The following is a 25,520-nucleotide window of genomic DNA, read 5'->3' as shown; positions in this document are numbered from 1 at the left end:
GAGATGTGTGTGTCCAAGAATGCATGTCACACTATCTGTAACCTCCATGGCTTGCCTGGGCTTGCAAAATCTCTAACTGTCCTGCTGGACACAATACACATCTCTTTAACCTGTGCTTAACCCTCTCTCCACACATACTGTCCGTATCTTTAAGACTTGATTACCTGTAAAGAGTCACATTCCAACCATTATTTTGTAAATTGCGTTTGTGTCTTTTTATGTCATGTTTGTGAACACAACGCCCCATTACCTGATGGAGGAGCAGCGCTCCGAAAGCTAGTGGCTTTTGCTGCCAAATAAACCTGTTGGGCTTTAATCTGGTGTTGTGAGACTTCTTACTGTGAAAAAGAGATAATCAGCCATGGATATCTAAGGAAATAAAGGAGGGTATCAAATTGAAACAGAAGGCATACAAAGTGGCAAAGATTAATGAGAAACAAAAAGATTGGGAAATCTTTAAAGGTCAACAGAAAGCCACAAAAAAGCTATTAAGTAAGATGGATGTTCGTAAACTAGCTCAGAATATAAAAACATAGCAAAAGTTTCTACATATACATAAAATGAAAAAGAATGGCTTTAGAGGATGAGAAGGGGGATGTCATAACTGGAAATGAGAAAATGGCTGAGGCACCGAACAAGTACTTTGTGTCAGTCTTCACAATGAAAGACATAAATAACATGCCAAAAATTGATGACAGGAAGACTATGGCTGGTAGGATCTAAAAACGATCACAAAAGAGATAGTGATGGGCAAGCTAATGGAGCTAAAGGTAGACAAGTCTCCTAGTCCTGATGGAATGCATCCCAGGGTACTAAAAGAAATGGCGGGAGAAATAGCAATTGCACTAGTGGTAATTTACAAAATTCTCTGGACTCTGGGGTGATTCCCATAGATTGGCGTCATGTTTGCTGTTTTCCACTGTTAAAAAAAGGAAGTAGACAAAAGGCGGGTAACTATAGGCCGGTTAATTTAACTTCTGTAGTAGCGAAAATGCTCAAATCTACCATCAAGGAAGAAATAGCGAGACATCTGGATATAAAGTGTCCCAATGGTAAGACGCGGCATGGGCTCATGAAGGGCAGTTCATGTTTGGCTAATTTGGTGAATTCTTGGAGAACATTAAATGTGCAGTGAGCAATGGGGAACCTGTGAATGTGGTGTATTTGGATTTCCAGAAAGCATTTGACAAGGTGCTGCACAAGACTGCTGCATAAGATAAAGGTGCACAGTGTAATGTCTTAGCATGGATAGAGGATTCATTAACTAACAGAAAGCAAAGAGTGGGGGCAAATGGTTGTTTTTCTGGTTGGCAGTGACTAGTGGTGTGCCTCAGCGATCACTGTTGGGACCGCAATTGTTTACAATTTACTTAGATCTTTTGGAGTTGGGGACCAAGTGTAGTGTGTTAAAATTTGCAGATGATACTAAGGTAAGTGGCAGAGCAAAATGTGCAAAGGACACGAAGTCTGCAAAGGGATACAGATAATCTAAGTCAGTGGGCAAGGGTCTGGCAGTTGGGTACAATGTTGGGAAAAGTGAGGTCATTCATTTTGCTTGGAATAACAGCAAAATGGACTATTATTTAAATAGTAAAAATCGCAGCATACTGCTGGGCAAAGGGACCTGGGTGTATTTGTGCAAGAATCACAAGGAGTTGGTTTGCAGGTGCAGCAGGTAATTAAGGCAGCAAATGGAATTCTGTCCTTCATTGCTAGAGGGATGGGGTTTAAAAACAGCGAGGTTATGTTGCAGCTGTATAAGATGAGGCCACATCTAGAGCAATGTGTGCAGTTTTGGTCTCCTAACTTGAGAAAGGCACTGGAGGGGATGCAGAGGAGATTCACTAGCTTGATTCCACAGTTGAGTGAGTTGGCTTACAAGGAGAGACTGAGTAGACTGCGGATATACTCACTGGAATTCAGAAGAATGAAGGAGATCTTATAGAAACATAAGATTATGAAGGGAATAGATAAGGTAGAAGCAGGGAAGTTATTTCCACTGGTAGGTGAAACTAGAGCTCGGGGGCATGGCCTCAAAATAAGAGGGAGCAGATTTAGGACTGGTTTAGATTTAGAATGTCTTCACACAAAGGGTTGTGAATCTGTGGAATTCCCTGCCTAGTGAAGCAGTTGAGGCAAGGATATTTTTTTAAGGCAAGGATAGATAATTCCTTTACTGTTCAAAAATTTATGGCGACCGAGCAGCTAAGTGGAGCTGAATCCATGAAAACCATGACCTTATTGAATGGCGGAGCAGGCTCGAGGGACCAGATGGCCTACTCCTGCTCCTAATTCTTATGTTCTGTTGGGAGTGTGAATTGCTTGGCTCTTCCATTATGGAATGGATGATTTGGGCAAGTTCCCATCATTAAAATATATCTCTTTCTCATATGAAATTTTAGATCGATCAAAGTTAAAAGAATGACGTCAACCAGCTATATTCTTAAAATTAATTGTTTTGCCAACTTAACCAATAAACACTGCCTCCAGGAATGCATTGTGGAATGTTAGCTCAGGGTAAATTAACTATGTTTTCCTAAATTTTCAGTTGAAATTTAGCCACCCCTTTGACTAGCTGCCCAATCAATATTACAAGTTATGAAATGTAACAACAGCTTTACTCTTTTACACTTGAATTAAAATGCTTTGTTCACAATATTTGTAAATATTTCTAAATGTTACACATCTAGAACAGTATTGAGGCAGTGACTAATATTCAGCTGTGATTTACCCTTTGAAGCTCAGCATCTGGGTCAGGATGCCCTTCTGCCAGCAAACGCTGTCGAATCTCCTCATGCTCCTCCTTCTCTCGCTTGCGATCCCTTTCATCTGCTTCTATTTCTTTTTCTCGATCCCTTAAGCGTTTTTGCAAAGCACTCCCTCTAAGATTAAACAAGGAAATACCTTCACAGAATGCAGGCATAAGACACCCAAAATATGTTTCAGACATGTTTGAGGAAGACTAAATTTACCTGTAATACTTCGGATCATCTCGGTCATCGTCATAATCTTCCAAAAACTCTTTCAGTCTTTTTGCTTCCTTTGCCTGTGAAGAGAAATATCGCATTTAAGTTGCAAGTTATTTTAAAGCCAAAAGCCTTGCTATGAATGAATGTATTTGGAATGTTTAAAAAGTAAAACCAAATCTCCAGTTCCAAAAAAGTCTCTCAGTTATTTTCTTCCTTCATTTCAGCAGCACACACTGCATTTTCACTGTTGGGATGGCCTTGCTTTCCAGTCTGTGTTGCCGGCATCGAAAGCTGGTTACAATGACACAGGCAATGTATTGTCTCAAGAGGGATAAGCTCTTTTCCTGCATTCTCATGTTGATGAGAACCTTGATTCCTGTATGGCCGAGCTCCATATTGATAAGCAAATAATCAATCATGGCTTCAATCAGGCTATGCAAAGTGATCAAAAACATGTGCTAAATTGCTGAATTCCGCTCGTTATTTGCACGAAAGCACTACTAAACAGCTGCAATTTTTAACATACACAAATTCTTACTTACTGCTAAGACTGCACATGTTAAAATAGAAGAAATCATAGAAACCCTACAGTACAGAAAGAGGCCATTTGGTCCATCAAGTCTGCACGGACCACAATCCCACCCAGTCCCTGCTCCCATATCCCTACGTATTTACCCACTAATCCCTCTAACCTCCGCATTTCAAGAAATGAAGGGCAATTTTAGCATGGCCAAATCAACCTAAGCCGCACATCTTTGGACATACAGTCAATCTGAATATTTTATATATCAAGACAGTGTCTACAATGTTTTACTTATCATCTCTTCACTTTGATACTGTTACTTGTGTAACTTGTTCAACTTTTATCTCTCTTACTCTTGTCTTGTGGGCAGCACAGTGGCGAAGTCGTTAGCACTGCTGTCTCACAGCACAATGGACCCAGGTTCAATTCTGGTCTTGGATTGTGGAGTTTGCACTTTCTCCCATGTCGGTGTGGGTTTTCTCCCACATTCCAAAGATGTGCAAGTTAGGTTGATAGGCCATGCTAAATTGCCCCTTAGTGTTAGGGGGACTGGCAGGATAAACAGATGGGGGTTAAGGGGATAGGGCCTGAGTGGAATTGTGGTCAGTGCAGAGTTGACGGGCGAATGGCCTCCTTCTGCATGCTATGATTTGCTCCCTAGCTCTTGGCTTTGATTTTGTCTGCTGCTTGCATTTGATTTTGTCTACCGCTTGCATTATCTCCCTTTCAGTTTCTGTAAGATGAGTGCTCAGTGGGAATTGCTCAGGACTGAAATTTGCATTTCCTGGCATCTGCAAGGCACACAGCAACTATTTTCCCGACCTTCACTCACCCTTACTCCCAATCACAACACATCTATGTTTTCAACATAATCCTCCCCTTCGAAACAGCTCCCTCAAATCACACCATGAACCACTATCTCACCTGTTAAATGCGGTATGCAGGTGACCAGATTAATCAAATCCACTGCACATTACAACAAGTGGAAAACAGTGGCAGGGCTGGACAGAGCCAGCATTGATTTATGAAAGGCATACTTGACAAACCTTGTCAATTACTAGGGGACATAGATTTAAGGTAAAAGGGAGAAAGTTTATTACAAAGAGGGCCTGGAATGCGCTGCCAGAAGAGATACAATAACAAAGTTTAACAGGCATCTTTCACAGATACATGAATAGGTAGGGAATAGAGAAATACGGAACACTTAGAGGCAAAAGCTGTTTAGTTTAGGAAGGCATCATGTGGTGGTGAAAGCTTGGTGGGTACAAGGGCCTATTCCTGTGCTGTCTGTTCTTAAATCTACTGGAATTTTTTCAGGATGCAACTAGTAGAGTTGATAAAGGGGAGCCAGTGGACTTTAAGGCGGCTTTCGACAAAGTCTCACCTATGAGATTAGCATGTAAAATGAAAGCACACAGCACTGAGGGTAATGTATTGAGATGGATAGAAAACTGGTTGGCAGACAGGAAACAGAATAGGAATAAATGGGTCTTTGGCAGTGACTAGTGTGGATCATGGATCAGTGCTGGGACCCCAACTATTCACTACATATCTATGAATAATTTAGATGATTGTCATATCTCCAAATTTGCAGATGACACAAAGCTAGGTGGGAGGGTGAGTTGTGAGGAGGATGCAGAGATCCTTCAACGTCGTTTGGGCAAGTCTGAGTGGGCAAATGAATGACAGATGCAGTATAATTTGGATAAATATGGTAGCAAAAATGGGAAAGCAGATTGTATGTTGGGCATCATACTAAGAGGTTTCGAACACAAGAGCAGGGTAATTGTTGTAATTATGCAGGGACTTGGCTGGAAAATTATGTGTAGTCTCCTACTCTGAAGGAGAATGTTCTTGCTCCAGAGAGAGCTTAGAGAAGGTTTACCAGATTGAACCCTGAGATGGCAGGACTGACCCATGAGGGGGGATCGAGTCAATTAAGATATTTGCTGCAGTTCAGAAGAATGAGGGGGATGTCATAGAAGCCTATAAAATTCTAACAGGGCTAGATGGGGTAGGTGCAAGCAGGAAGGTGGCTCAGTGGTTAGCATTGCTGCCTCACAGCGCCAGGGACCTGGGTTCGATTCCAGCCTTGAACTGTGTGATGTTTGCACGTTCTCCACGTACTTGCATGGGTTTCCTTCAGATTCCTCCCATTTCCAAATACATGCAGGTTAGATGAATTGACCATGTTAGTGTCAGGAGATTAACAAGGTAACTAAGGGGGTTCTGGGGATAGGGCCTGTGTGGGACTGTCATTTGTGCAGGCTCAGTGGCCTCTGTCTGCACTGTAGAGATTCTATGATTTTCCTGATGGTGGGGCTATCCAGAATCAGGGCTCACAGGCTGGAGATACAGGGATAGAGATCATGAGAAATTTCTTCACCCAGATTGGTCAGCCATAGAATTTGCTTCCACACAAAGTTGTTGAGGCCAAAACACTGTAGTTAGATATGACGCTTGGGGCAAAGGGGATCAAATGATAGGGGAGAGGGGGTAGGGGAAGGGAAGCAGGATTAAGCTATTCCGTTGGATGATCAACCATGATCATAATGAATGGTGGCTCAGGCTTGAAGGGCGTCCTCTTGCTTCTATTTCTTATGTTTCGACACCTTACATGTCTGACTCACCAAAAGCTATCTGTGCTCATGTTGCCTTTCATTCCCCTTCCTTTCTTCTGAGCCCCTACTACTTTGATTAACTTCAAGTGTGCCCGACCTGGCCTTAATTCTGGTGCCAATTACATAACTGGAGTTCTATGAGGATGTGTCTAGGGCGGTGGATATGGTCTTTCTGGATTTTCAGAAGGCGTTTGACAAGGTACCTCACAGGAGGTTACTGCAGAAGGCCAGGGGACAGGGAGTTGGGGGTAGGGTGTTAGCGTGGATAGAGGACTGGTTGTCAAATAGGAGGCAGAGAGTGGGGGTCAATGGGTGCTATTCGGATTGGCGGATGGTGACTAGTGGAGTGCCTCAGGGGTCGGTGCTGGGGCCTCAGCTATTTACCATTTATATAGATGATCTGGAGGAGGGAACCGAGTGTAGGGTGTTGAAATTTGCTGATGACACCAAGATTGGAGGAAAGGCAAATTGTGCGGAGGGTGTGGAGAGTCTACAGAAGGATCTAGATAGGCTGGGCGAATGGGCCAGGAAATGGCAAATGGAATTTAATGTTGGCAAGTGCGAGGTGGTTCACTTTGGTAGGAATAATGGTAGGAAGGATTATCACTTACGTGGCGAAAAACTGCAGCAGGCGACGGTGCAGAGGGACCTCGGGGTCCTTGTGCATGAGTTGCAAAAACCCAGCTTGCAGGTGCAGCAGGTGATCAGGAAGGCGAATGGGATGCTGGCCTTCATAGCGAGGGGGATTGAATATAAAAGTAGGGAGGTCTTGCTGCGGCTGTATAGGGCATTGGTGAGGCTGCAGCTGGAGTACTGTGTGCAGTTTTGGGCACCATACTTACGCAAGGATATTTTGGCCTTGGAGGGAGTACAGAGGAGGTTTACTAGGCTGATGCCGGAGTTGAGGGGGTTGAGCTATGAGGAGAGGCTGAATAAACTAGGCTTGTACTCGTTAGAGTTTAGAAGAATGAGGGGAGATCTCATTGAGACGTATAAGATGATGAATGGGATGGATAGGATAGAGGTGGAGAGACTCTTCCCGCCCAGAAAGGATAGTAGGACTAGGGGGCACAGCCTCAAGATAAAGGGGGGGCGGTTTAGAACGGAGTTGAGGAGGAACTTCTTCACTCAAAGGGTGGTGAATCTCTGGAATTCTCTGCCCGTTGAAGTGGTGGAGGCTACCTCGCTAAATATTTTTAAGACGCGGGTTGATGGGTTTTTGATAAGAGAGGGGATTAAGGGTTATGGGGAGAGGGTGGGAATGTGGAACTGAGCCACGACAGGTCAGCTATGATCTTATTGAATGGCGGGGCAGGCTCGAAGGGCTAGATGGCCTACTCCTGCTCCTATTTCTTATGTTCTTATAACAATTCTAAACCAGTGTAGGTACACTCTTAAACCAAGCTAAAGGAAGAATTAGGAGGAAAAGAAAGGTCAAATTATCCCCAAAACCAACAAAGCTAGGAAAAGCAAAGCCAATTTTAAGTTGAATGAAAATAATGGGAGTGTTGACATCCTTTAGCACTATTAAGAAAAATTGGAGCTTTGACATAACAGTTCACATTCCCCATCACCACACTCACCATTTCTCTTCTTCTCTCTTCCTCTCTTTCAGCTTCCTTTTCATAGTCTCTTGCCTTCTTCCGTTCCCTTATTTCCCAATTTTTAAGACGCTGAATCAAAAGGCCAAACATTAAAAGCAGCAACGAAGAACAAACAAAATTACAGCACAGGAACAGGCCCTTCCGCCCTCCAAGCCTGCACCAATTATGCTGTTCGATTGAACTAGAATCTGCGAGCCTCCTAGAGACCATGTCCCTCCATTTCCATCCTTTTCATGTATTTGCCCAGATGCCCCTTAAAGGTCTGCTTCCACTACCTACCCTGGCAGTGAGTTCCAGGCACACACCACCCTCTAAAAAATCTGCCTCGTACATCTCCTTTAAACCTTGTCTGTGGCACCTTAAGCCTATGCCCCCCAAGCAATTGAATCTTCTACCCCAGGAAAAAGCTTCTGACTATCCACTCTAATCAGGCCCCTCAATCTTGTAGACTTCCTTCAGGTCTCCCCTCAACCTCCGTCGTTCCAGTGAGAACAAACAAGTTTCTCCAACCTCTCCTCACAGCTAATGAGGAGGCAACCATACCAGGCAACATACTGGTAAATCTTTTCTGAACTCTGTCCAAAGCCTCCACATCCTTCTGGTAGTGTGGCGACCACTATATTCCAAGTGCGGTCCAACTAAGGTTCTATAAAGCTGCAACATGACTGGCCAATGTTTAAACTCAATGCCCCAGCTGAAGGCAAGCATGCCATATGCTTTCTTGACTACCTTCTCCAACTGTGTTGTCACTTTATGACCTGTGTACCTGTATACCCGGACTCCTCTGCCTATCAACGCTCTTAAGGGTTCTGCCATTTACTGTATATTTCCTATCTGTATTAGACCTTCCAAAATGCATTACCTCATTTGTCCAGATTAATTTTCATCTGCCATCTCTCCAGCTAAGTCTCCAACCGATCTGTAGCCTGTTATATCCTGTGACAGTCCTCGCCGCTATCTGTGAATCTACCAATCTTTGTATCGTCTGCACGCTTACTAATCAAACCAATTACACTTTCCTTCAAAACATTTGTATATATTCCGAACAGCAAAGGTCCCAGCACTGATCCCTGAGGAACGCCACTTATAAGAACATAAGAAACAGGAGTAGGCCATCCAGCCCTTCGAGCCTGCCCCGCCATTCAATAAGATCATGGCTGATCTGTCGTGTCTCAGTTCCACATTCCCGCCGTCTCCCCATAACCCTTAATCCCCTCACTTATCAAAAACCCATCATAGCCTTCCATTCAGAAACGCACCCTTCCACCCCTACCCTCTCTGTCTTCTATGACTGATCAAGTTCTGTATCCACCTTACCAGCTCGCCTCTGATCCTGTGCGACTTCACCTTCTGCACCAGTCTGCCTTGAGGGGACCTTGTCAAAGACCATACTGAAGTCCATGTAACAACATGCACTGCCTTATCCTCATCAATCATCTTCGTCACTTCCTCGAAAAACTCGATCAAGTTACTGAGACACGGCCTCCCCTTCACAAAAGCATGTTGCCTCTTGCTAAAACGACCACTTATTTTCAAGTGGGAATAAATCTTGTCTCAAAGAATCCTCTCCAATAATGTCCCTACCACTGACATATGACTCACTGGTCTGTAATTACCTGGATTATCCTTCCTATCTTTCTTAAATAAAGGAACAAAACTGGTTATTCTCCAATCCTTTGGGACCTCCCCTGCAGATAGAGATAATACAAGATTTCTCTCAAGACCCCAGCTATTTCCTCCCTTGCCCCTCTCAATATTCTAGGGTGTATCCCACTGGGCCCTGGGGACTCGTCTACCTTCATGTTTCTCAAGAACCCTAATACCACCTCCTTTTTGATCTCAACATGGCTCAAACTATCTACACATCCTTCCTCAGACTCATCATCCACAAGTCCTTCTCCTTGGTGAATACTGACACAAAGTACTCATTTAATACCTTGTCCACTTCCTTTGGCTCCATGCATAGATTCCCTCCCATCATTGAGTGGGCCAGCTCTCTCCCTGGTGCTTTATAAACGTCTAAAAAGCCTTAGGATTGCTGGCCAATGACTTTGTGACCCTTTTAGCTCTCCTTACTCCTTTCCTTGTAGTCCACACTTGCTTCATGACCCAGCCTCCTAGCCTTGACAAATGCTTCTTTTTTCTCTTTGACTAGGCTTATAATATCTCTCATTATCCAAGGTTCCCAAAACCTGCCATATTTATCTTTCATCCTTACAGGAATGTGCCAGTCCTGAATTCCTATCAACTTACACTTGAAAGCCTCCCACATGCCAGATGTTGATTTGCCCTCGAACATCTGCCCCTAATCTACATTCTTCAATTCCTCCCTAAAAATGTTGCAATTAGCCTTCCCCTAATTTAGTACCTTCAATTGAAGGCCACACTTATCTTTATCCATTAGTACCATAAAGCTTACTGAAATGTGGTCACTGTTCCCAAACGGCTCCCCTACTGAAACATTGACCACCTGGCCTGGCTCATTCCCTAATCCAAGGCCAGTCAGTACGGCCCCTTCCCTAGCTGGACTATTTACATAACTGTTTCAAGAAGCCCTCCTGGATGCTCCTTGCTAACTCTGCCCCATCCATGTCCCCAGGACTGAGTCCCAATCCATACAGAAGTTAAAATCTCTCACCACAACAACCCCGTTACTTTTGCACCTTGCCAAAATCTGCCTACATATCTGTTCCTCCATCTCCCTCTTGTTATTGGGCGGCCTATAGTAAACCCCTATCACTGTGACTACGCTCTTCCTATTCCTGAGCTCTACTCATATTGTCTCACTGTATGAATCCTCCGAGATGTCCTCCCACAGTACGGCTGTGAGATTCTCCTTAACCAGTAGTGCAACTCCCCTACCCCTTTTACACCCGCCTCTCCCCCACCTGAAACATCTGTATCCTGGAACGTTAAGATGCCAACCCTGTCTTTCCCTTAACCAAGTCTCTGTAATAGCAACAACATCACAGTTCCAAGAACTAATCCAAGCTCTAAGTGCATCTGCCTTACTTGCTACACTTCTCGCATCGAACCAAATGCATTTCAGTCCACCAAACCCTCATGGTTAGCAACCACACCCTGCCTGCTCTTCTTACTGGCCCCCACTCTCTGGTTCCCTTTCAGTTAGTTCATTTTTGCTTCAGTTTCCACCCCCATGTCAAACTAGTTTAGCAGTTCCAAATTCAGTGGCATGAGGCAGAAACTAATCACCCACAAATATCTCTGGTTAGATGTGCTTGTGCATGCAGTGTAGCATATTAATAGCCAAAGCATCTACATCAATAAGCATTTTAAATTGTGAAATAAAACTTGACTGCAAAGTTTTTACTGAAAGAAATTCTGACTTTTAGTGTTAATTTTTTGTTCTGTTTTGGGATTAGAGACTGCTTCCAATGAAGGGAATATTTAAGACAACTACCATTCCCAAGATCAAATACAGAACAGAAGTAAACATGCCTCAACTCTAATCCAAGACATCTGCCTCAACTCTAATCCAAGACATCTGCCTCAACTCTAATCCAAGACATCTGCCTCAACTCTAATCCAAGACATCTGCCTCAACTCTAATCCAAGACATCTGCCTCAACTCTAATCCAAGACATCTGCCTCAACTCTAATCCAAGACATCTGCCTCAACTCTAATCCAAGACATCTGCCTCAACTCTAATCCAAGACATCTGCCTCAACTCCAGAAGTATAAAACCATTACTACAGCAGTGTTGATTGTGAATTCCTTTGATCTCACAATCGATACCTCTTGGTAAGCATTCTCCTTCTCACGGAGCTTCCTTTCAAGTTTCCGACGTTCATACATTTCTTCTTCATCTTCTTCCCGATCTCTTTTCTTCTCCTTTTCTCGGCTCTTCTCTCTGCAAATTTCAAAATATAAGCAAATGATTTTAATGTAATTAAGCATGTAACTGAGCTCTTGTGAAAGCTGTTGTGGTCAAATAACCTGATACTCTCAATGCCAAAGACAATAAAAGGTGCAAGTTATAAAGACCAAGTGGAAAGAGTCAACAACACCCAGAAAACCTCTTCTTTCCTCTTATAGTCCCACTGAGTTTGCACTGATTGCTTTCTTAAACGATGGAGCTTGTCTGCAGAATATCAACGTGTTACAGCAAATTTCAAATTTCCTTTGACAGAAGTTAACTTCCTCCGATTTTATTTCCAAATTAGCAAATGAAATAAGCCAACAACTTATACTAGAAAGGGGAAGCAAGAGAGAAATTTCAAAATATAATCTGTAGAAAGACAGTAAACTACTTTCCCAAAATTTAGTGCAAACCTGGATCTACTACGATCCTTGCTTCTTTCTCGGTCTCGGCTTCGCTCTCTCTCTTTATCCCGCTCTCGGTCCCTTTCTCGGTCTCGCTCCCTATCCTTGTCCTTGGTTCTTTCACGATCACGGTCACGATCTCTATCTCGTTCTCTCTCACGTTCCCGCTCACGCTCCCTTTCCCTTTCCCTTTCACGTTCACGTTCACGCTCCCGTTCCTTTTCTTTTTCACGTTCCTTCTCTCTCTCTCGCCTTTCCCTTTCTCGTTCACGTTCTTTTTCTCTGTCTCTTCTTTCCTTCTCAACTTCTTGTCTTTCTTTTTCCCTCCTTCCTTTTTCTTCTTCTAGTTTCTAAAAATTAACAGAACAATCCTTAGCCATTAAATGCAATATTTCAAACATTACATTGCTTTAAAGGAGAGCATTAATCACAAGATCATATTTATTATGCAGAAAGAGTGCATATTGATATAGAACCTGTCAATTATAAGGAAGGTATTGTACAGTTTAGATGATCATTTACTGATAAAACATACAAATTTTAATGATAACTTTACTGTCCAGAATTCCCTCAAGAAAATGAAAACATCAATAGACTACAATCCATCCTTGGAAGTGATTTGACTTACAGTGGTCTGCTAGGACTTGGACCGTCATGACTGGATTAAGACTGCCTAAAAGCTAAGTGTCTGGGAAGAGCAAGTAAATTGTTCACAAGTAATAGAATGACCAAGCTGTCAGCACCAGCAGATGCCAACACATTTAAAAAAAAACAACTTTTACACACACTACATACAACACATCATCCCTATTTTGTAATTAAACATGGAATTTTTAAAAAAATACAATATATAACAATTCAAAAGTATTAAACAATCATAAACACAGGTTCTTACCTCAAGGTTCTTGTTGTCAAACGGTCACCAATGACTCAAATCATCAAACAATAGCAAAAAGAAAGCTTTTACAACACATCAATTTATCCAAACAGCATGAGGCAACACAAAACACTCAAAATCATCACCATCCACTGCCGGATATACTGATGTAACTGCCATAATTAATGTTGAAAAGAGATGCAAAAGTATGTTTTAAATATATCAAATTGAATTAAGTGCACAAGCACAATCTGGCCTATATAAAAATGAAGATGCAAAGATTAGGGCAAATATTTATGCTGCAATTTTCAACTCTGATCATTCTAAATTGTTAAAACTACTAATGCATTAAGTTAAACAGTGCCAGCTTACACAAAGCACAAGCATGCTGGAACGTTTTGATAAAAAGCAACATAAAATTACAAAAATGGGTCATTTCTAGATTTGATGGATAGTCGTTTAAAGTGTTAACAAAATTTATATAAACTTACCTCTGTAATTTCCTAAAAACTAACATTTTGGTGTGAAGGAAAAATATATTCTTCTACATACTTACAGATGTCTGAAATCCCTTTTAGCTGAGCACATTTCACTAGGATAAACTTGAGGGTAAAGAAATATAAAAAGGTAGGCTTCAAAATCCCCATACCTTTGAATATTTTGTTCAATTCCTTGAGTTTTCATTGTATGTAATAATCCTTCAATTTCCATTTAAACTACTTATAAAATTCTGATTTACTTTACCATTTGATATCTTTTACATCACAAGATCAAAACTGCTTCAACATTAATGTGGCTTTTTAAATGATGTTACTGTGTTTTTAAAATGAATGAGTTTAAGTGAAAACAATTAAAATATTAGATTTAATGACACAGCAAATGCAAAATAATAGCAAAATGAAGAGAGGGAAAAGATAAACTTATCTTACCTCACATTCTTCAGACTCATCAGTGCTCTAAATGGACACCCCCTGTTAAACTGAACATCTGACAGCAACAGTCTGAAAGACTGCAGCAAATACATTACAATATAAAAGAATCAAAACATGCAAAGGTTGACTGTGCAAATATTAAAAGAATCCCAATGTTCAAATGATTGCATTAAACCACAAATACTGAAATAAAGAGATTACTCAAGATCATGACAAAACTAAACTTTAAAGAATGACCAGTTGCACCTTTGCATATTTCTAAGGGGGTATCCATGAATTTTATAAAAAAGAAACTGAAGCTCATACTTACATCCTATCCATGCATTTTCACAAGTTCTGAGTTCATCTTGCTTTAGTCACCATATGATCTCTATCATAATGGTGGGGGTCAATGAATAGATTAGCTTTAAGGGCATGTACATTATTCCATGCATGTTATATGGTACCTGTTTTGGATTCCCCTTGCCCAAGCTGCTTCTTCAATATGCAAATATATGCCTACCGTTCAAAAGTACTACATAACACCACTTATTTTTCCACTAGCCAACAGCTCGAGGGCAGGGCTTTAATTTGTTCTCCCTTCTCAAATTTGTGTTAACTTAAAATGTCTAAAGTTGATTCCTATACTCATTTGCTAAATGCGCTACAAGCAATACTCAGCTCAATGCATTAAGACAAAACTAACCACTAGTCTATCAACTGATGCTGAAACTAGTTCTGACTACATAAAACATGAAAGTATTTCTAAGAAAATCAGATTATACGAGCAAATATTCATTGTGGATTAAGCTATTTTTTGCTACCTTGTAATTCTAACTTAAAATGGGCCTAATGTAACATCCATCTACATAAAGTTGCAAAGGTAAAATTCTGATTGCTTCAATTTTACAAAGAAAAGCTAAATGACAGCAAATATTTTAATGACTAGCAGCTTTATTAAAAACGTGAAAGAGCCTGCAGTTCTTGTGCTTATATTTGTAGAAATAGTGAATTTTGGTACTACCTTGTGAGTATCTCTGAATTTGCTAATTTCTCGAGAAATTAGGTCTCGTTTGTCTTCTTCCATTTCCATCGCACTTATATCATCCTACAGAATAAGAGAGAATAGTTAATAAAACACACTAATTTTAATTGCAACTTGTCTTTTGTTGTCAGGGATACATTGAGAATAAATATGGAGATGGCTCTAAATACATAGTACGCATAAGGGATTGAGTTAACTATTTTGGGTAGTGTTCCTTAACCAGAGTCAAAATGAATCCTTCACCAAATCTGAAATGAATAGGAAAAAGATCCTCGGTTAAGATTATAAAGAAACGCTGCCAGTTACATAGCGCTCTCCTTTATTTAAAATGGCATCCGGAAGTGCTTCTATAGTTACTGTTGCAATGCAGGAAACATGGAAGTAAATGTGCATTATAAGCAAAGGTCACACAAACAGCAATGAAATAAATGACCAACCACAGGCAATTTTTTAAGCTATTGTTCATCTTTGAACAATGTTTTCAGTCTTTTACATTGACCAGAGGGGAAAAGTGAAAGCTAACGTTGGTCCTCCAGAACAAAAAACAAAGAAATGGCAAGGGCATTAAACAAGTGTTTAGCACCTACCTTAATGGTAGAAGGCTTAGAAAAGTTCCCATTGATATTTGATAATCAAGAAGTGAGGGGACGAGACGAATGTAAAACAATCATGGTCAACAGGGAAAAGTGCGAGGAAAGCTATGAGTTCTAAAGGCTAACATGTCCCCAGGATCCATTTCAATAGAAGGAGAAGAAAGCACAGACAAATCAGTTAGATGAACAAGTCACGTCACATGAAAATGCTGGAATTCGTTATCAGAGAGACTACAGCAAGATGCAAAAATCACAATGTGGTCAGGAAGATACAACATGGCTTTACGAAAGGCAAACTGTGTCCTACTATCTGTTGAGTTTTTTGATCAACTGACATTCAAGATGGATCAGAAAAGAACCAGGGGCTTACTCCTAGATTAGGGAGCAATGGTCAATTACAATTTTTTGGGCAGGAGGAATATTTGTAGCGGTGATCCGCAGGGGTCCACGTTGGGAACTTTGCTTTTCCTGATGTATATTAATGATCAAGATCTTGGTGTGCAGGGGACAATTTCAAAATATACAGATCACACAAGAAGTATTGCAAACTGTGAAGTGTGCAACTTCAACTTCAAGAGGATATAGACAAGTTGGTAGAATGGGCAGAAAGGTGGCAGATGAAGTCCAATGCAAAGAAGATGACGTATTTTGGTAGGAAGATCATGGAGAAACAATACAAAAAGGGGTAAAATTCTTAAAGGGGTGCAGGAGCAGAGGGACCTGGGTGCATAGGCACCTAGATCATTGAAGGTGGCAGGACATGTGGAGCGAGAAGTTAATAAGACATATAGCATTTATGACATATAGGCTTTATTAATAGGGGCAGAGTGCACAACAGCATTTAGTATCTTGGGCTTTATTAAGAGGGCAGAAAATACAACAGCATACAGCATTCTAGACTTTATTCAGAGGAGCATAGAGTGCAAGAGGAAGGAAGTTATGCTGAACTTGTCAAGACACTCAAGATCTCAGCTGGAGTACTAAGTACTGTTCTGGACGCCACACTACATGAAGATACTGAAGAGAGTGCGGAAGTGGTTCACAAGAATAGTTCCAGAGATGAGGAATTTTTGTTATGAGGTTAGCTTGGAAGGGTTGCAACTATTCGCCTTGCAGAGGAGGTCAAGAAGAGATTTGATTTGTTGGTGGCACAATGGTCAGCACTGCTGCGTCAGCACCAAGAACCCAGGTTTGATTCAAACCTTGGGTGACTATTTGTGCGTTTGCACATTTTCCCCACATCTGTGTGGTTTTCCTCCCACAGTCCTAAGATATGCAGGCAGGTGGATTGGCCATGCTAAATTAGTGTCCAAAGATATGTAGGTTAGGGGGATTAACGGTTGGATATGTTAGTCTATTCATTTATTTGAAGAGACAAAAGGACAGCACTGGTACGAGTTTTAAAATGGTTTTCCTTGATTGAAAAGAACTTAAAGAATTAACATGACAGAAGCAAAAACAGCAAACTTGGTATCTGGCTTCTCAGCCAGGGTCTCTTAAAAAAATGTACTGAAAGGAGTGGAATCTAAGAACTTAACTGAACACAGACTCTAAAACCAAAATATATTTCAACCCTTATATCATTACTGGAAGTGTTTTTTGTATGCCGTCTCCGTCCAGAAAAGGCTGCTGTTACAGGAAACTGTTTTCCTTCAGGAATGCAGTTAAATTTTAGCTAACCCATCATACTTTCTGATTCTACATGAAGTTGAGTTAGCTACAATTGTTCAGCTTAACAGAGTTACTTAACCCCTACAGTCCAGCATTTAAACTTAATTGTGCACAGGCAGAAATATCTTAAAATGAAGTATTTGCATGGACTGAATCAAACAGTTACACAGGATCCCTCCATTCCCTCCTTTGATTCTATATAACCATTTCAAATCAAATATGAAACCTCTTCCTGGTTCAAAATTGTTTGTTTCTCTTTCCCTTCACAGTCATCATCATCACTCAGAATTTACCCTTCTCTATTGTCATTAAATGGTTGTACATACATTTATGGAGTAATATTATCCAGTATATCATTACAACAATAAGAATAGCACCAGCCCTTGTACCATGGGTACAAGGGTTTGTACCCATACCTTGTCCCAAGTGAACCCAGCCAACCAGTTGCCCAGTTCCACAAGGTGGAGGCTGTTCAAGTTTTTTGATTTCCTTTCTTAATGTGTCCAGCCAAATTAGTGATATTTTCCTAACTGTCAGGTATTCATATGCAGCATACAGCTGGAGACATTAGCCCTTCTGGCATAGACATGTATACCAAGGTGTTTACCTCCAATTCTTTGGTCACTTGTTTTGGTTCCTTAGGTGCAAAGGACTGGCAGTAGATAAATGCTTAATGTACAAAAAGACAACAGAATACTGAATCTAAACATATTAAAATGTGACTATATATGCAAGTAGCATAAAAAGTCAATGTCCTCAGGTGGAACCACTGGGTGCTCTCCTGATCTGTGATGTATCCAGGCCTTCTTTCCCTGGACTTCAATGGCTGCTTGGGTGATCAATAGCACTTGGTGGACACCTGCTGGGAAACAGAACTAATAATATTTGCCAGATATTAACAATATTCTAATAAGTGTCGTTCCTCAAGCAGCAATCAGCTTTTCACAAGTCAATGGTTCTAAGCAACAACATTGATCTTCCTATTATTACTTCAAATGGTAGTGTGTACGGGGTGTCAAGAAGGGGTATTACCTCTGGTGGGAGAACATGTCGTATCCTTTTCAGGGCAGTTTGTCCATCCTTAGTTCCCACCTGGCACTCAGCTCTCACCTGTGGCTCCCCGTTGCTGTTTGCAAGCAACAGCCGCCACACTCCAGGCAATGGCTTCAGCAAGCCAGCTCAACTCGGTGAGGGTAGCCGATGGGTCTCAACCCTCATGAAATAGGGATTTGTCTATCCCAGCATGTGAAGAGACTCTGGTGGATTGGTCTCGTCCGCTCAATGGAAGGTTCAACTGTCAAGGCAGTCTCTGCAAGCGTCGTGAAACATGAACAGCAGGTCAAGATACAGAAAACGCGTCGTCATCCACTGCGCATAGTCCCATTTCCAGCCTTCTTGCCTCTTGTCTTGCCACTGGATCCAGATGGGAATTGGGAAAAGAGAGTGAGGCTGACGCTGCGCAACTCTCCCTCAATTTAATCTAAATCATTGCGAGTCTCCACACCATCATCATCATCTTGCTCAACCTTTGAAGTCCTGTGGTGATGGGCGAGCGACAAAGCATCAGGTGCGGATACAGTGGGAGCTGTAGTCACGGACCTGCACACAAGCGACTCAGGTCTAATGGTCATTTCCCACTGACCGAAGCAGCAGCGAAACTCAGCTTTTACCTGGGTGACTGAACAGTCCTTTTCAGGAATGCACTACTCACCTCCGTAGAATGGGGAAGGGGCTAGAAAAGATGCCCTAACCATTGCCTGCTTCACGTCACCCTGGCCAGTTTACCGCTGCTGGCGGGGATCCCATCTTGTGGTTGAACAAAGTAAAACACAAGGTGACACTGCTCACCATCGGCACTTGGAACGTGCGTACGCTTTTGGACAACCTTACAGCAGACAGACCAGAGAGAAGAACAGCCTTAGTTGCCAGAAAGCTTGCAAGATAACATTGCAGCCGAGTGAAACTCGTCTTGCCAACATAGGTCAGTTGACTGAAACTGGAAGTGAATACACTTTCCTCTGGAGAGATCGCGGCAGCGATGAATATCGCGATGCTGGAGTTGGCTTCGCTGTCAGGAGTCGGCTTCGCTGTCAGGAGTCATCTTGTTTGGAAACTTGATAGTCTACCCAAGAGTGACATTATGACATTACACCTTCCGCTACAGAACAAAGTCAAGCCACCCTAATCAGGGCCTATGCCTCCACAATGAGGAATCCTGACATGAAAGACAAGTTCTACGAAGAACTAGACGCCCTACTATCAGCAGTGAGCAGTAGCGACAAGGTGATCTTGCTCAGTGATTTCCATGCAAGAGTAGGGTGCGACTCTGCAATCTGGCAGGGAGTCATTGGGAGGCATGGAGTGGGCAAGTGTAACAGTAACGGCCCACTGTGCAGCACACGACCTCATCACCAACACAACCTTCCATCTGCCTACCCGCAATAAGACCTCTTGGATGCACTCCCACTCTAAGCATTGGCATCTTATTGACTATGTCATTGCCAGGAGAAAAGACAGGCAGGATGTTAGAGTGACCAAGGCCATGTGTGGTGCTGACTGTTGGACAGATCACAGGCTCATTGTCTCCAAAATGAGGCTTCGCATCAGATCCAAGAGGCGACCACAAGGAAGCAGGGTTATGAAAAGAATCAGTGCGGCCAAGCTAGCGTCAGCACTGACTGAAGACTTAGCACAGTGGTTAGCACTGCTGCTTCTCAGCTCCAGGGACCTGGGTTTGATTCCTGGCTCGGGTCACTCTGTGTGGAGTTTGCACATTCTCCTCGTGTCTGCATGGGTTTCCTCCAGGTGCTCCGGTTTCCTCCCACAGTCCAAAGATGTGCAGGTTAGGTCGATTGGCCATGCTAAAATTGCCCCTTAGTGTCCTGGGAAACTTAGGTTAGAGGGATTAACAGGTAAAATGTGCAGGGATATGGGGATAGGGCCTGGGTGGGATTGTGGTTGGTGCAGACTCGATTGGCCAAAAGGCCTCTTTCTGCACTGTAGCTTCTGCAATGTATGATTCTATGAAATCAAGCTGGCTGATCAACATCTCGCAAGCAGCGCTGAAGACGACTGGGAACACTTCAGGGATGCTGTCCATTCATCTGCACTGAAGATGCTCAGGCCCTCTACCACAAGCAGCATGACTGGTTCGATGAGAATGATGAGGAGATACAGACTCTACTTGTTGAAAAGCACTGTCTTCGTCGGGCCTGTCAGAATTACCATCGGCTGCCAAGAAAAATACTTTCACCAGTGCTTGCAGGGCAGTCCAGAATAAACTGTGTAAAATGCAGGATGCCTGGTTGAACGCCAAGGCAGATGAAATATAGGGGTACGCTGACAGAAACGACTTGTTCTATGAAGCCCTCAACACTCTCTACGGACCTCAATCTCTTGGGAGTTCCCCCTCCTGAGTACAGATGATACAACTCAGCCCAGAGATGGGCTGAACGCTTTGAAGCAGTCCTTATCCGACCGTCATCTATTTACGATGAGACAATAGACAGGATTCCCCAGGTCGACATCAACAGCGTCATGGATGACCCACCAGTAGTAGCTGAAGTCACGAAAGCTGTCAGCCAACTATCCAGTGGCAAAGCCCCAGGGGCAGATGCCATACCCGCAGAAATCTACAAAGCTGCTGGTCCTGTACTTATCGAGAAGCTCACCGAGTTGTTCCAGTCCTTTTGAAAGCAAGGACTCATTCCTCAGGAACTTAAAGATGCTTCCGTCGTACACCTCTACAAGAGGAAGGACAATCGGCAAGAATGCGACAACCACCCAGGAATCTCGCTGCTCTCCATCACAAGAAAAGCCCTCAAGAGTCCTGCTAAATTGTCTGGTCACTCATCTGGAGCTGGGCCTGCTTCCAGAGTCACACAGTGTGGCTTCCACAAAGATCGCAGGACTATTGACATGATTTTTGCTGCATGCCAATTTCAGGAAAAGAGTCAGGAGCAGAATCGCGAGCTCTACACAACCTTTGACCTAGCAAAAGCCTACGACACTGGTCAGCTGACAAGATCTGAGGAGGATCATGTCAAAGTTTGGCTGCCCCCCCCCCCCCGCCCCCACCAAAATTCATTCAGATGGTATGCCAGTTCCATGATGCAGTAAAAAGTCTGACAACACCAGGTTTTCGTCCAACCTATTTATTTGATAATATACTCACAAGCTTTCGAGGGACACCCTCTTCGTCAGGTGAATGGAGAGTTCTGGCCTCAGACAGAGCATATAAAGCACAGACAGTTTAGAGATTACTGATTAGAATGCGAATCTTTACACCTAACCTGCTGTTCAAGACCTGAAGTGGCTGATAATGTGAGTGGAAGGAGCACTGATCACAGTTTAAAGAGATGTGTATTGTCTCCAGACAGTACAGTAAGTGAGGTTTTGCAAACCCAGGCAAGTCACGGGGGTTACAGATAGTGCGACATGAACCCAAGATCCCTGTTGAGACTGTCCTCATGTGTGCGGAACTTGGCTATCAGTCTCTGTTCAGCGACTCTGCGCTGTCGTGTGTTGCGAAGGCCGCCTTGGAGAATGCTTACCCGAAGGGTCAGAGGCTGAATGCCCGTGACCACTGAAGTGTTCGCCAACAGGAAGGGAACAGTCTTGCCTGGTGACTGTCGAGCGATGTTCATTCATCCGTTGTCGTAGCGTCTGCATGGTCTCCCCAATGTACCATGCTTCGGGACATCCTTTCTTGCAACGTATCAGGTAGACAATGTTGGCCGAGTTGCAAGAGTATTTACCATGTACCTGGTGGACGGTATTCTCACGTGTGATGATGGTATCCATGTCGATGATCCGGCATGTCTTGCAGAGGTTGCTGTGGCAGGGTTGTGTGGTATTGTGGTCACTGTTCTCCTGAAGGCTGGGTAGTTTGCTGCGAACAATGGTCTGTTTGAGGTTGTGTGGTTGTCTGAAAGCAAGAAGTGGGGGTGTGGGGATAGCCCTGGCGAGATGTTCGTCTTCATCAATGATATGCTGAAGACTCCGGAGAAGATGTCGTAGCTTCTCCGCTCCGGGGAAGTACTGGACGACGAAGGGTACTCTGACACAGTGGACAGAGTACCCTTCGTCATCCAGTACTTCCCCGGAGCGGAGAAGCTACGACATCTTCTCCGGAGTCTTCAACATATCATTGATGAAGACGAACATCTCGCCAGGGCTATCCCCACACCCCCACTTCTTGCTTTCAGACAACCACACAACCTCAAACAGACCATTGTTCGCAGCAAACTACCCAGCCTTCAGGAGAACAGTGACCACAATACCACACAACCCTGCCACAGCAACCTCTGCAAGACATGCCGGATCATCGACATGGATACCATCATCACACGTGAGAATACCATCCACCAGGTACATGGTAAATACTCTTGCAACTCGGCCAACATTGTCTACCTGATACGTTGCAAGAAAGGATGTCCCGAAGCATGGTACATTGGGGAGACCATGCAGACGCTACGACAACGGATGAATGAACATCGCTCGACAGTCACCAGGCAAGACTGTTCCCTTCCTGTTGGCGAACACTTCAGTGGTCACGGGCATTCAGCCTCTGACCCTTCGGGTAAGCATTCTCCAAGGCGGCCTTCACGACACACGACAGCGCAAAGTCGCTGAACAGAGATTGATAGCCAAGTTCCGCACACATGAGGACGGTCTCAACAGGGATCTTGGGTTCATGTCGCACTATCTGTAACCCCCGTGACTTGCCTGGGTTTGCAAAACCTCACTTACTGTACTGTCTGGAGACAATACACATCTCTTTAAACTGTGATCAGTGCTCCTTCCACTCACATTATCAGCCACTTCAGGTCTTGAACAGCAGGTTAGGTGTAAAGATTCGCATTCTAATCAGTAATCTCTAAACTGTCTGTGCTTTATATGCTCTGTCTGAGGCCAGAACTCTCCATTCACCTGACGAAGAGGGTGTCCCTCGAAAGCTTGTGAGTATATTATCAAATAAATAGGTTGGACTAAAACCTGGTGTTGTCAGACTTTTTACTGTGTTTACGCCAGTCCAACGCCGGCATACCCACATCATGACTACTATCAGTTCCATGATGGCCAGAGTAATGGATGGCAGAGAATCCTCTGAGGCATTCCCAGTCCCGACGGTGTCAAACAAGGCTGTGTGCTCGCACCCACACTGTTCAGCATGATGTTTACTGCCATGCTGAATGATGCCTTCCAGGCCAGTGTTGCTGGAATCAGCCTCAAGTACAGAGTGGATGGGAAGCTCTTCAACCTGAGGAGACTTCAAGCTATTACCAAAATGAAGGAGGAGACTGTTCTGAGAGACTTCCTCTTTGCCAACGACAGTGCCCTATATACTGGCTCAAAATGTGGAGATGCCGGCATTGGACTAGGGTAAACACAGTAAGAAGTCTGACAACACCAGGTTTAAGTCCAACTGATTTATTTGATAGTAAACTCAAGTTTTTGAGGTTTCCCTCTTCGTCAGGTGAATGGAGAGTTCTGGCCTCAGACAGAACATATAACAGCACAGTTTACAGACTGATTAGAATGCGAACCTTTACAACTAACCTGCTATTCAAGTCTTAAAGTGGCAAACAATGTGAGTGGAAGGAGCACTGAGCACAGGTTAAAGAGATGTGTATTGTCTCCAGACAGTACAGTAAGTCAGGCTCCATCTACCTGACGAAGAGGGAAACCTCCAAAGCTCGTGAGTTTACTATCAAATAAATCGACTGGACTTTAAACCTGGTGTTGTCCAACTTCTTACTGGCTCAAAGCCAGAGATGCAAGTCAGTATGGACAAATTTTCCACGGTTTGTGACAACTTTGGACTCACCATCACCATTAGAAAGACTGAAGTCATGCACCCGCCTACTCCTCAAGCACCGTACACAGAACTCAATCACAATCAAAGGGCAGACTTTGATTGTGAAAGTGGGCCAGATCACTTATCTTGGCAGCACCCTCTCTCAAGCAGCAAGTATTGGCACAGAAGTTAACTGCAGAATAGCAAAGGCAAGTTCTGCTTTTGATAGACAGCGCTCCACTATATGGCTTCATCGAGAACTCAGCCCAGCAACAAAACTGAAAGTCTACAGTGCTGTGCTACTTACTACCCTCCTGTACGCCTGTGAAACTTGGACTGTGTATCGAAGGCATGCAGGACAGCTCAATCATTTCCACATGAATTGTCTTCGCAGAATATTACGCATCAGATGGCAAGACAAAGTGCCAGACACTGAAGTCCTCTCTAGAGCAAGTCTACCATCAGTTCACATACTGATGACAGCGCAAGCAACTCCTTTTTGGGGAACTCTCTGCTGGAAGACGCTTGCATGGAGGGCAGAAAAAACGTTACAAATACACACTCAAGGCCTCCCTGAAGTTGCTTGACAGACACGACCACCTGGGAAACACTGGCACAAAACCGCCCTACCTGGTGCTGCCTCATCCACAAGGGCTGTCAAACTTATGAAGCAAAGTGCATTGCTGAAGCACAACTTAAGCGCAAGCTGTGCAAGTCTAGAGCCACCAGCGCAACAACTACAGCACCTACAATACCACCAGCACAACAACTACAGCACCTGTCCAATATGTGCTGAGACATTCCGTGCCCGAATTTGCCCAATCAGTCATTTTTGGACACACTGCATCCGGCCTCAAAATGACTAATGATGTTGAGATCCTCGTCGACGACAATGGATGAACAACTTCAAACAGACTCGGGCCCATTGTCCTACTTGGGGTTACCCTGTACCACACAGGATTACTGGTAGTGCCTGGGCCATGGTGTCCCTTCGTGATAATATTTAGCAAGTCAGTCTTTCAGATTTCAGTTCATTCACTCCACTTGCCCAGATGATTGTTGGTGGTAAGGAGAGGGTGTAAATTCCAGGTCATGTTTAACAGCTTTCAACCTCTTTACAGACAATATCTGTAAAATGGGTTCTCTGATCAGAGTCTGTTCAGGACTCCCCATCTGGGAACGTAGTCCTTCAACAAAACCTTGGCTCTGTGTTTGACAGTGGATTGCTTTGCCAGGATAGCCTCCATCCATCTCGAGAATCAATCCACAATGACCAAGATGTTTTAGTATCCTTGACATGGAAGGAGATATATACATATAGTCAACCAGTAAATCCTGAAATGGACCCACTGATGCAGGGGGCTTTAGCTGGGGCATTACCGTGATGAGTGCCGGAATGTTGTTCTGACAGACCACACAACGATCTGCTGCCAGCTGGGCGTGTTTTTCGACTCCTTGTCTCCACCAGCTTTCTGAAACCACACCATCTGTTTCAGGCCCAGGTGTTCCCACAACTGGATCTGCTGTGCTAGAAAGGGCATCAGCGCCTTCATATATCATCTTCCCACTGAACATAGAACATTACAGCGCAGAACAGGCCCTTCGGCCCACGGTGTTGCGCT

At 43.4% G+C, this 25,520-nt stretch overlaps 1 protein-coding gene across 3 annotated transcripts in view; it reads right to left on the bottom strand.

Annotated features, from left to right (window-relative positions):
* The window catches only part of LOC145352689 (RNA-binding protein 25-like), a 102,424-nt gene that overhangs the window by 25,299 nt on the left and 51,605 nt on the right, over positions 1 to 25,520 (bottom strand). For all 3 annotated transcript variants that reach the window (XM_080202905.1, XM_080202906.1, XM_080202907.1), the window contains 6 exons: positions 14,815 to 14,898; positions 12,012 to 12,352; positions 11,475 to 11,589; positions 7,697 to 7,786; positions 2,973 to 3,046; positions 2,732 to 2,882 (listed from right to left, as the gene is read on the bottom strand). In XM_080202905.1, the coding sequence (XP_080059031.1) occupies positions 2,732 to 2,882; positions 2,973 to 3,046; positions 7,697 to 7,786; positions 11,475 to 11,589; positions 12,012 to 12,352; positions 14,815 to 14,898 (855 nt within the window). The remainder of the gene's footprint in view (positions 1 to 2,731; positions 2,883 to 2,972; positions 3,047 to 7,696; positions 7,787 to 11,474; positions 11,590 to 12,011; positions 12,353 to 14,814; positions 14,899 to 25,520) is intronic.

The sequence above is a fragment of the Carcharhinus amblyrhynchos genome, chromosome 14, assembly GCF_965287045.1.
Source record: "Carcharhinus amblyrhynchos chromosome 14, sCarAmb.v2.hapA, whole genome shotgun sequence".
NCBI classification, from domain to species: Eukaryota; Metazoa; Chordata; class Chondrichthyes; order Carcharhiniformes; family Carcharhinidae; genus Carcharhinus; species Carcharhinus amblyrhynchos.
Note: the sequence above shows the minus strand (reverse complement) of the source record. Positions and strands in the feature narration are given on the sequence as shown.